General features: G+C 38.3%; 1 protein-coding gene and 1 pseudogene across 13 annotated transcripts in view; both read right to left on the reverse strand.

Moving 5' to 3' along the window:
- MANEA (mannosidase endo-alpha) overlaps positions 1-12576 on the reverse strand; it is a 41100-nt gene that overhangs the window by 1445 nt on the left and 27079 nt on the right. For 12 of the 13 annotated variants that reach the window (XM_017345286.3, XM_051854473.2, XM_051854475.2 and 9 more), the window contains one exon: positions 230-306. In XM_017345286.3, coding sequence (XP_017200775.3) covers positions 230-306 — 77 coding nt within the window. Of the gene's footprint in view, positions 1-229; positions 307-1702; positions 1832-12576 lie in introns of those variants that run through there. The other variant, XM_070073775.1, reaches the window with a different exon arrangement.
- On the reverse strand, positions 2757-12257 carry LOC127492999 (histone deacetylase 1 pseudogene; annotated as a pseudogene).

The following is a 12576-nucleotide window of genomic DNA, read 5'->3' on the forward strand; positions in this document are numbered from 1 at the left end:
AGAAAACTAGCAATCTTTACTCATACTGAAAGTGAATTGTAAAGAACTTTAGAAATATTGCTCAAAACAACTGTGACATTCATTAGGATAACAGCTTAAATTAATTTTATTAAAAATATCAGACCATAAATCATTCAAGCCTATGAAATATAATTTAAGTGTACCCTCCTTATAATTAAAGTTATTACTAGACCACATATCATGAATTATAAATATTAAAGAAACTCACTTGTCTATTATATACTTGATATTTTTGTACATGTTTTGATCATTTCGATTGCTATATGGTTCTATATGAAAAGCAACCTAAAACAAAGAAAAAATTCAATGAGAGTAAAAATTAGCTATGACATAACCATACATTCTGCATGCTTAATAAAGTGATTTAAAAAACTATTTATTGAACATAAAATTTGCCAGAGAATTTTTAGTAGTAACATTTACTAAGAATTTCTTCAACTAAATAATATGCAAAACATTTTATATTTATTGCTTCAGTTAATAACTGCATAGTGTAGTTGTTATCATCACCTCTACTTTCCAAATGAGGTGATCACAGTTAAAGTAAGTTCAGTAGCTTACCCAGGCTCATCCAGCAGTTAGGAAGCAATACATCCTATGTAAATTCAGAATTCCAGTGACCACCACTGGAGAATGTTTCTACCTACACTTATTCGTTATAGAGAATCTTACAAACTTACATGCTCTATGAACTATTTGGGGATAAACTCTGTATTCAGAAATATCTTTATTTACAAGAAGTTAAAAAAAAATGGTCCAGAAGAATCTGGACCATTTTTTTCAGGTGGGTGACCACTAAGTTTATACTTAAATGAAATCAACAGCAAATTTCTTTGAAAAAATATTTTACATCATTTAAATAGTAGTTTACAAATTGACCTACACTGATTTTCAACTATTATTCCAATAATTTTCAAAACTAACTGAAAAAGTACTATTTACTAGTTGATAGCAAAATAATTTTCATAATGCTTACTTGGTTGATATGGTTTATACATATGTCTCTACTACAATGGCAGAAAGCACTAACTTCTAAGTAAATACTATGTACACACTTCATGTTTTTATTCACAAAAGGTTAGCTATACATACATCAAAAAAACTAATCAAAGTAAAACCATTTTGTATGCTACTCCTAACTGCTAATGTAGATAGTAAAGCTGGTATTTCCTTTAAATGACTATCTATGCAAGATTGGTAAAGCAAAGAACATGAATATTTTTACTTTTATTCTTATTTTTAGTGAACTACCAACAGCAATTAGAAATCTTTATTGTAATGTAATTAAGTCAATGATACTGTCTTAATTTTACGTTTTGGGCTGAAGGAAGCATTTATGGAACTAGACACTTCTATACTACTGCAATATAAAACTTCATTTCCAAGTACCCAATTAAAACAAAATCTATTTTACATTAACCAGTGTTACTAATTTTCACAGAACTAATTTTAAAGTCAGTATTTAATGAAAATATTCTAAGCTTTTAATAAAATTATATTACACTAATTTTACATAAATGAAGTTTTTGCCAGTAACAAACTAACATCAATTAATGTTTGCATTATTTTGTTAATAGTGCATGGACTGTAACTGCTACGACAGTTAGATTTCTCAGTATCTTTTGTATTTACTTTATAAAATGCTTTTTACATTTTATCTGAAAGAGAGAGAAAAACACACCAGAAAGAGAGGGAATCTTCCATTTGCTTGTGTACTCCTCAGATGTTCACAACAGCCACAGCTGGGCCAGGTGGAAGACAGGAGCCTGGAACTCCACCAGGATCTCTTTACAGATCTATTTTCAGTTTACTTTATAATCATACAATTAACCCTATACTAAGTAAATGGTTCAAAAAATATGAAGAAAAAAAACTGTTCTTCAACAGTAGAGACAAGAGCTGTAAACAATCATGGAATTGCAACATGTCAATTTCAGTCCAATACATTATATTTTAGATTCTCTATTAATTACTACTGATCAGGGAAAATATATGGTGTCTATCTTTTTGAGTCTGGCTTAAGCCAGACTAAGTATAATGCTTTTCAGTAGCATCCATTTTGTTGCAAAAGATGATAATTCATTTTTTTTATCACTGAGAAGTATTCCATAATTTATATATACCACATTTTCCTTATCCCATCATCAGTTGATGGGCATCTGGGTTGATTCCACATCTTAGCTATTGTGAATTGTGCTGGAATGAACATGAGGAAGGTATAACTCTTTCATCTGCTGACTGCACTTCTCTTTGGTAAATTTCCAGGAGGGGCTTGGCTAGGTAGATCGATTTTCAGATTTCTGAGGTATCTCCATACTGTCTTCCAGAATGGCTGCACTAGTTTACATTCCTATCAACAGTGGAGTAGAGTACCTTTTTCCCCACATCCTCACCAGCATTTGTTGTTTGTTGATTTCTGTATGAAAGCCATTCTCATTGGGATGAGGTAAAACCTCACTGTGATTTTGATTTGCATTTCCCTGATTGCTAGTGATCCTGAGCATTTTTTCATGCGTCTGTTGGCCATTTGAATTACCTCTTTTGAAAAATACCTGTTCAAGTCCTTTGTTAATTACTTTTATTTTTCTTCCACATTTTTAAAATTTTCTTTAAGGACTACAATTTCATACATTTAATATACACAAATATGGGAACATGGTGATCTTTCCCCCCTTACCTCCCTCCCACTCATAATCCCACCTATTCTACTTCTTCCTCTTCCTTTTCCATTATTATTTAGTGGATTCTTTGTTATATTGTTGTTGAGTTTCTTGAGCTCTTTATAGATCCTGGATATTAATCCTGTAACAGTTGCATAGTTTGCAAATAGTTTCTCCCATTCTATCTGCTGCCTCTTCAATTTGCTATGTGTTTCTTCTGCAGTGCAGAAACTTCTCAGCTTGATGTAACCCCATTTGTAAATTTTGGCTTTGATTGCCTGTGTTTCTGGGGTCTTTTCCAAGAAGTCTTTGCCTATATCAATGTCTTGCAGGGTTCCCTTAATCTTCTCTAGTTATTTGATTAGATTTAAATCCTTGATTCATTTTGAGTAGATTTTTGTTTAAGGTGTAAGGTGTAAGGTAGGAGTCTTAGATCATACTTCTGCATGGAGAGATCTAGTTTTCCTAGCACCATTTGTTGAACAGATTGTCCTTGCTCCGGGAATTGATCTTTTGTCAAAGATTAGCTGGTTGTAGGTGCATGGATTGATTTCTGGAGTTTCTATTCTGTTCCATTGATCTACATATCTATTTTCTGTGCCAGTACCAGGCTGTTTTGATTATATCTGCCCTCCAGAATATGTTGAAATCTGGTATTGTGATGCCTCTGGCTTTGGTTTTGTTGTACAAGATTGCTTTAGCTATTTGAAGTCTCTTGTGTTTCCATATGAATTTCAGCATCAATTTTTCTATATCTGAGAAGAATGTCTTTGGTATTTTGATTGGTATTGCATTGAATCTGTAGGTCCCCCACCTCCCATTCTCTCTCCTCTCTCTTTAACTCTGCCTTTTAAAAAAAATAAATTTTACAAAAATAATATGTGAAATGTTTTTCTTCATTCAGTTATAGTTTACAGCCATTGTCTACATTCCTACTAAATATAGGGTCTTTTTGCTTTTTAATCTTTTTATCTGGTGAAGTATTAAGCCTTTTTACTATAATATAGTTTTAAAATGTTATTTAATATAATTTATAAAATTAATTTTAAATATGAATTTTTATAAATATAAAATAAAATGTTATGTACTGTAATGTAAATTTTAAAATGTTATCTCAAAAACTAAGAAAAAAAGAAAGGCAGAAGAAGGAGGGTGGGAAAGACAGAGGGAGGGAGGGAGGGAGGGATGAAGGGAATATTATGTTCTTAGACTTGTATCTACATATCATATTGAACGTTAAAAATTAAAATTAAAATAAAAAATGAAAAAATTTTTTCCAAAACAACACCATAATGGAAATCACAGAAAAAATCCAAGAGCAAAACCCATTTATGATTTTGCCTTGTAATCTTACAGATGAGGGGGGATAAGTCAAAGAATCAAGGAACTAATATCAGCCCAGAGTTATTCAGCTGGACAACCTCCAATTTCAGTTTACTGGATCCTGTCTTTCTCACATTCTACAAAGTTACTCCTAAGACATGAGGCCAAGAAGCTGTTCTAAAAATTTTAGAAAACATTAACATACCATATTCTAAATTTTTCTGATCATTAGATATAAAACCTAGAGCAAAGAGAGATCAAATATGTTGGCAACATCTACATGATTAGTGACTGAGCTCTTTTTGGCAGGAGAAAAAACTGAGCCAAGCCCATGCCTCAGAACATTTTCACTTTGCCTTTAAAAGCTTCCTTAAACTACTACAAAAGCCATGTTCTTGAGCTCTCATCTCCTAGGATTACAGCAGTGACAAATGTGTGGCCCTTAGATCTGTTTTGTGGAAGGTAAATCAATCATTATCTAGTCACGGAACTGGTGCCAGACCTGGGGATTTGCTTCTACAGACCTGCAATGTCACTGAGAACTCACTGAATGGCCCTGAGGAGCAGACTAGGTGACAGTTCCTGACATCTCGCGAATCTAAAAGGTGTAAGATGCTGTCTTAATACTTTCAGGACTGTAACCTAGGAAAGGACGCAGCTTTATGGAAAGAATCTTAAAAGTTAGCATTTTTTAGCTATCTTCCCTAGAGTCTCATTTCTATTCCTCAATATTCACTGAATTTTTAAGCAGATGGAAGAGTCAAATTAAATAACTATTATTCTTTTTGTTTGTTTGTTTGAAACAAAATATTTCAACAGTGATCCACTTCATCTTGTACAGAGCTCAGTTACCAGTATTGTGCGGATGGTCCTGCTTAGGATAGATAAACTGTATGAAGTTACAGAGCAAATAAAAAGCTTCAGCAATTTTTTATAGTGGTGGCATACAAGACACTCTGTCAAAAAAAAAAAAAAAAAATGACTTAAATGAAAGATCTCCGTGAGTGAGATCCCAGTAGAAAGAACAGGTCATCAAAGAAGGAGGTACCTTTCTCTGAAGGGAGGAAAGAACTTCCACTTTGACTATGACCTTGTCTAAATATGATCAGAGTTGGTGAATTCAAAAGGCTTCCATAGCCTTGGCAACTCATGACTAGAGCCTAGGGTGATTACTGATGCCATAAACAAGAGTGTCAATTTGTTAAGTCAACAACAGGAGTCACTGTGCACTTACTCCTCATGTAGGATCTCTGTTCTTAATGTGCTGTACATTGTGATTTAATACTATGACTAGTACTCAAACAGTATTTTTCACTTTGTGTTTCTATGTGGGTGCAAACTGTTGAAATCTTTACTTAATATATACTAAACTGATCTTCTGTAAATAAAGATAATTGAAAATGAACCTTGATGTGAATGGAAGGGGAGAGGGAGCGGGAAAGGGGAGGGTTGCAGGTGGGAGGGAAGTTATGGGGCGGGAAGCTATTGTAATCCATAAGCTGTACTTTGGAAATTTATATTCATTAAATAAAAGTTAAAGAAATAGTGGTGGCATATGAGAACTCAGGGTTTATGGTCACTAGTTAAACTCTAATTCACAATTAGATTTACAATTGGAAAATACATTGCATTTAACAACAAGGATAAAACTGATGAAACCTGAAAATAAATATGAGCTATTAGATAAGAATATGATTACTCAAGGACATAGAAGACAGTGTGGATAATGCAAGGAAAGGAATAACTACACCAGTATCAATGGAAAAGATCATGGATAAATACCCCTTTTACACATGATTTTAAGTGACTCTTCAATTACATATTAGATGCCCATGTAATGTGCTTGCTTCAGGGCCTTCTTTTATTTTTTTATTAATATCTTCATATTGAGGCTAACACCATATATTTTAATTTTTCCCACTTCCTAAAATAAACTTGCTGTTATCTGGGAAAACAAAGTTTGCTTCATTAATAAACACTTTTAAAAAATTAAGTTTATTCCGGCATGTAGAACTTTTGGGATTAGCCCGTCAAATTCTATATTTAACATTTTAGTGAAAAATTACACTAGGCTACATTAAATTTATAAATTAAATAAAACAAATACAATTATGTGAGAGACTGGCCATTTCAGCAATTCTGAGTCTTCTTATCAAACTTAGTTTCTCCAGGGCTGGCACTGGAGTGAAGCGGGCAAAGCCACCAACTGTGAAGCTGGCATCCCTCATGGATACCAGCTTGAGTCCTGGCAGCTCCATTTGTGATTCAGCTCCCTGCTAATGTGGTTTTCTACTTTAAAATTCATGTATTTATTTGAAATCAGAATTATGGGGAAAGGAGAGAGAGAGACAGAGAGAGAGAGAGAGAGAGAGAGAGAGGGCGGGGGGAGGATGGGAGAGAGAAAGAGACAGAGAGAGAGGGAGGGAGGGAGGGAGGGAGATTGAATCTTCCATCTCTTAGTTCACTCCCTAGATGGCTACAATTGCTGGGTCTGGACCCAGGTCAAAGTCAGGAGCTGGCAGTTTCATCCAAGTCTCCCACAACAGGGGCAGGGGCTCAAAACACTTGGGCCATCCTCCACGGCTTTTCCCAGGCCATAGCAGGAGCTGGATTGGAAGTGGAACAGCCAGGACTCTAACCGGCACCCCTATGGGATGCTGGAGTCACAGGTGGTGGTGGTTTTACCCATTATGCCATAATGCTTTTTGTTTTAAGCTATTGACTTTTGGGGGTAATTTATCATGCAGCAATAGATAGTGAGTCCACTCAACACTATATTTCAATATTGTACAAATTAACTGTTTTTCTCAGAAATTGAATAGAACTGACAGGTAAAACTGATGCTTTGGGGAAGACTTTATTCAATTATCTTTTATATTTTTTCCTTAGGGTAATTAGTCATTTCAATTTTTTAAAACCTTTTTGTGCACAACATTAACTTTTTTCTGTATTTCCATTCCTTGTAAATTTTATATGTACTGATATAAAATCTTAAATTTTTTTGTGACTCTAATGTATAATACCCTCCTTTTTTCAGAAAAGTGACATTTTACTATTTAGAGGCTCATAAAAATAAAAATAGTATCTCAAAAGGCAAAATAGACTTCCAACCTCGACCTACAGAACTGGGTAAAGACCGATGAGCTTCTTGGCTCACATGAAGCCACAGGGAAGGTATGAGAACAGACAACCTAAAAATTGCTAATGTCACCATGGGAGAATGAAAAGAACAGGGAGTACTCTTCCTAGAATGCTCAATAACGGGCACATTTACACACCTACTCAGAAGACAGGTTGGCATTTCAGCATGTTGCCATATGGCTGCAGAAGAGAGGTCCTTCCAACCAGACCTGGCACCTTTCATGGCTTAATATTAAGAACTGGGGAGGGATGGCTGGCAAGCCACTATGGAAGTCAGTCTGGAGATTGCCCAGAAACCTGAACATAAACCTACCATACAACCCAGTCATCCCACTCCTTGGAATTTACCCAAAGGAAATTAAATTGGCAAACAAAGAAGCTGCCTGCACCTTAATATTTATTGCAGCTCAATACACAATAGCTAAGACCTGGAACCAACCCAAATGCCCATCAACAGCAGACTGGATAAAGAAATTATCGGAAATGTACTCCATAGAATACTATACAGCAATAAAAAACAATGAAATCCTGTCATTTGCAACAAAATGGAGGAATCTGGAACACTTCATGCTGAGTGAAATAAGCCAGTCCCAGAGGGACAAATATCATATGTTCTCCCTGATCGGTGACAACTAGCCGACCACCAAAAAAGGAAACCTGTTGAAGTGAAATGGACACTATGAGAAACAGTGACTTGATCGGGCCTTGTCCTGACTGTTGATGAACAACTTAATACTTTATCCCTTTTAGTATTTTTTTTGTTCTACTTAATACTATTGGTTGAACTCTGTAATTAACACACATTATTCTTAGGTGTTTAAATTTAACTGAAAAGTGATCTCTGTTAAATATAAGAGTGGGAATAAGAGAGGGAGGAGATGTACAATTTCGGACATGCTCAAGCTGACTTGCCCCAAATGGTAGAGTTAGAAACGTGCCAGGGGATTCCAATTCAATCCCATCAAGGTGGCATATATCACTGCCATCTCACTAGTCCAAGTGATCAATTTCAGGGCACAATTGATCATACTGATAGGTCTAAGAGTCAAAGGGATCCCACAAACAAGACTAGTGTCTGCTAATACTAACTGATAGAATCAAAAAGGGAGAGAACGATCCAACATGGGAAGTGGGATACACAGCAGACTCATAAAATGGCAGATGTCCTAAACAGCACTCTGGCCTGAGAATCAGCCCTTAAGGCATTCTGATCTGGCTGAAGAGCTCATGAGAGTATTTTAAAAGAGGATCTAAATGAAAGATCTCTGTCCCAGTAGAAAGAACGGGACATCAAAGAAGGAGGCAGCTTTCATTGAAGGGAGGAGTGAACTTCCACTTTGACTATGGCCTTGTCTAGATAAGATCGAAGTCAGTGAACTCAAAAGGCTTCCATAGCCTTGGTAACTCATGACAAGAACCTAGGGAGATTACTGACGTCATAAACAAGAGTGTCAATTTGTTAAGTCAACAACAGGAGTTACTGTGCACTTACTCCTCATGTAGGATCTCTGTCCTTAATGTGTTGTTCAATGTGAATTAATGCTATAACTAGTACTGAAACGTATTTTACCCTTTATGTTCTGTGTGGGTGCAAACTGTTGAAATTTTTACTTAATATATACTATTGATCTCCTGTATATAAAGAGAATTGAAAATGAATCTTGATGTGAATGGAAGTGGAGAGGGAGCGGGAGTTGGGAGGGTTGCGGGCGGGAGGGAAGTTATGGGGCGGAAAAAGCCATTGTAATCCATAAGCTGTACTTTGGAAATTTATATTTGCTAAATAAAAGTTAAAAAAAAAAAGTTTACCCAGATTGGCTACCCTAGGCTGAAGACCCTTGTTCTTGTCTGGCCCATGGGGATATTTATGTATTATCTATTTTATGTAAATACACAGAAATTTAAAAATATATAATTTGAGGTCTTGAGGGGAAAAATGGTAGGAAAAAGCTATAAAGAAGCCAGATTAGGGGGCCAGTGTTGTGGCATAGATGGCAAAACTGCTGCCTGTGATGCTGGCATCCCATATGGGTGCAGGTTCATGTCCCGGCTGCTACACTTCGTATCCAGCTTTCTGTTAAGGGCCTGGGAAAGGCAATGGAAGATGGCTCTGCTGTTTGGGCCCATGCCAGCCACATGGGAAACCGGGTGGAGCTCCTGGCTCCTGGCTTTGGCCTGGTCCAGCATTTGCAATCTGGATGGTGAAACAGTGGATAGAAGACCTCTCTCTGTCTCTCCCTCTCTGTGTAGCTCTAATTTTTAAATAACTAAATTATATTAAAAAATTAAAATAAAAAACCTCGGGAGAGTTCTGCTACAGCCAACTTGACCTCCTCTTTGACCCCTTTGGCTTCTGGTTTCTTCCTGGATTTTCTTCTCTTCTGTTACTTTTTTCTTTTCTACTGGACCATCTTTTTCATCTTCTGTTTTGACTCTCCTGGCTTTCCTGAAGTTGGAAGAATTCTTGCAGCCACCTTCTCCCTCACTGGTCGGAGAACTCTTCCTCACAGGCAATTCACCTGTCAGAGGAACAGACTATAACGCACCTGTCAAGGTCTTGCTTGTCTTGATGACCACTGTCCCCTGGGAGGACATCCTCAGGAGGGCCCCAGGTACATGGGGCAGCATTCTCAGGTTCCCAAACAGCCAACATTTGACCTTCCGCAGGTGCTCATTGTCGCTCCCCGTCTTCGTGGAGGAACGACACAGGACCCTGCGCTGTTCTTTTGTCTGCTCGGCCCTCCCCGGGTTTGCTGCTGGTTTTTCCCGGGTTGGCTACTGTCCCTTCCACCTCCGTGGAAGGGCGGTTCCCCCTGGCCACTTTCCCCACTTCCGCAGGGGAGCGGCACACCGCCGGCCGGCTCTCTCGGGGGCTGCACAGGTGTTCCCCTTAGATGTTCCTGGTGCATGCCGTCTCTCTCCTCCTTTATAGTCCTCCTCTGCCAATCCCAACTCGGCTGCCCACACGCCGAGCACGCTGCTCTCCTCCAATCAGGAGCAAGTCCTACAGTTGATTGGCTGAACTGGAGGCAGCTGTGTAGAAGCTGTTTTCTTCTCTCCCAGCGCCATATTGTGGGAGAGCAGATGCGTAGAATAAGTCTTAATTCCAGTAACAGTATAGTCCGAGTTGCTCCCAGTTGCTCCCCACACTCATTAGTGTTCTGCTTAATCACATTAGAAAGATTGCTGTGAAGCTTAAAATCTGATTCAAAAGTATTCTACAGTCATTATATAGAAGCTCGTTAAGCATCTCTGTGTGCAGGGCCATAGTTGTTTTCTTATGTCCAGCATTGGTGACATTACAAATGATGTAACCACCTCCGCCCAGCATCAGCATATGCAGGATAAAGCTCTTGACAAATTCCACCCACTTGGTGTGCTCATTGAGGGTCGAATTGAAGCAATCCAGAGGATCCCCAGACAGGCAGTCTGAGCTGCACACTGGACATTAAGACCACTGCGCTTGCCTGGAACAGCTCCATTACTTTAGGCATGAACATACTGAAAACGGCCTCAAGGACATGACATCAATCCCATTACCTTTCCCAGTCCCACTATCCCATAGGCCTCCAGTTCCTGGGACATATTCTCCATATTTATGAAAGGACACAGTCATGACCAGGTGGTCATGGTATAGGAGGTATAGGAGGTCTCATCCACGCTATTGCCATACTGAATATCAAGGTCAAAATACAGCATCCTTTGGTGATGTTATATCATTGATGTAACAGAAACCAGACGCCTCAGACTTCTTTGCATGGTGTTGGTCCCCAGGAAAATTCACAGTCATGCCCGCCTGCTGTTTATTAGGTTACACAGAACTTGCCACAGAGTCACCAGCAGAGAACTGACAGAACTCAGTCAGGCATCACATGCTGGAGAGTCCTCATCAACACTGAAACTCTGCATCTGCTTGCTGTACTCAGTCGTGTTGTCCAAACAAACAGACTGCATGGGTTTAGCATAGTCATCGCTGGGGTACTTGGTCATCTCCTCAGCATGGGCTTTGTGAGGGCAATAGTTTTCCATTTTTGATAGAGACCATAGTTAAGCAGCTAATTATGAGGTATGCAGATTCAGTAAGGCTTCATTGGACGGCCTTGTCCATAACAGTAATTTCCAACATCCCTGTTGTAGCAGTCTTTTCTCCTGGTGTCCTGAGGCTGAGCTGTCTTGCTCACCCCCTCTCCCTCACATCTCTCTGTCCATCCACCTCCCTGGTATGTTCCTTTTTAATTTTTCATATTATGTTTTTCCTATTTAAAAAATTTTAGTATCAATGGTGGTTTATAAATTTTTTTTTTCCAAAAAAAGCTTAAAAACTGCCTAATTTATCCAGGCTACTGATTTTGAAGTTATTGTATTCTGTTTATTTGTTACATTTTTTTTTTTTTTTTTTATTTTTGACAGGCAGAGTGGACAGTGAGAGAGAGAGACAGAGAGAAAGGTCTTCCTTTTGCCGCTGGTTCACCCTCCAATGGCCGCCGCTGCAGCCGGCGCACCGCGCTGATCCGATGGCAGGAGCCAGGAGCCAGGTGCTTTTCCTGGTCTCCCATGGGGTGCAGGGCCCAAGCACCTGGGCCATCCTCCACTGCACTCCCTGGCCATAGCAGAGAGCTGGCCTGGAAGAGGGGCAACCGGGACAGAATCCGGCGCCCTGACCGGGACTAGAACCCGGTGTGCCGGCGCCGCAAGGTGGAGGATTAGCCTATTGAGCCACGGCGCCGGCCATATTTGTTACATTTTTAAAGATGTATCTACGTGAAAGGCAGAGAGAGAGGGAGATCTTCTCTATGTTAGTTCATTTCCCAAATGGCTACAACAGCCAGGGTTGGACTGGGTTGAAGCCAGAACCCCAAAATTCTATCCTGGTCTCCCATAGCAGGGACTATTCTTGGACTAGCATCCACTGCTTTTCTAGGTGTCTCAGCAAGCAACTGGACCAGAAGCAGAGCAGCCAGTACTCACACTGTTGCTCATATAGGATGCTGGCATTGTAACTCACACTGTTGCTCACATAGGATGCTGGAGGGTTAACTCAGTGTGCTACAGCAACAGCCTCATAATTTTTACATTATTTTTATTAGTTAATTTTTCTATTTCATTGTCCATGTCTCATTAGTATTGATAATGCAATTCCACTGTTAATTACTTTTATATTATCTTAAATTTCATTTTTGATATTTTCTTCAAAGTAGGCATTATTTTCAACTATGTGATAATTAAATAATTAAGCATGCATTTTCAACAGTCTTGGCTTTATTAACTTCCAGTTGAATTGACTGCACAAAGAATGCATGTTTTATGTTTATAATCTGTATACATTTATTAAGATTAATGTTGCTAATTTTTCAAAAAATATCTTTGGACTCTAATCAAAGAATGTTGATTTTCTTGTTCAGTTTAAAATTTTTTTTGTAAGGCTATTTAA

Source organism: Oryctolagus cuniculus, chromosome 5 (assembly GCF_964237555.1).
Source record: "Oryctolagus cuniculus chromosome 5, mOryCun1.1, whole genome shotgun sequence".
In the NCBI taxonomy this organism is placed as follows: Eukaryota; Metazoa; Chordata; class Mammalia; order Lagomorpha; family Leporidae; genus Oryctolagus; species Oryctolagus cuniculus.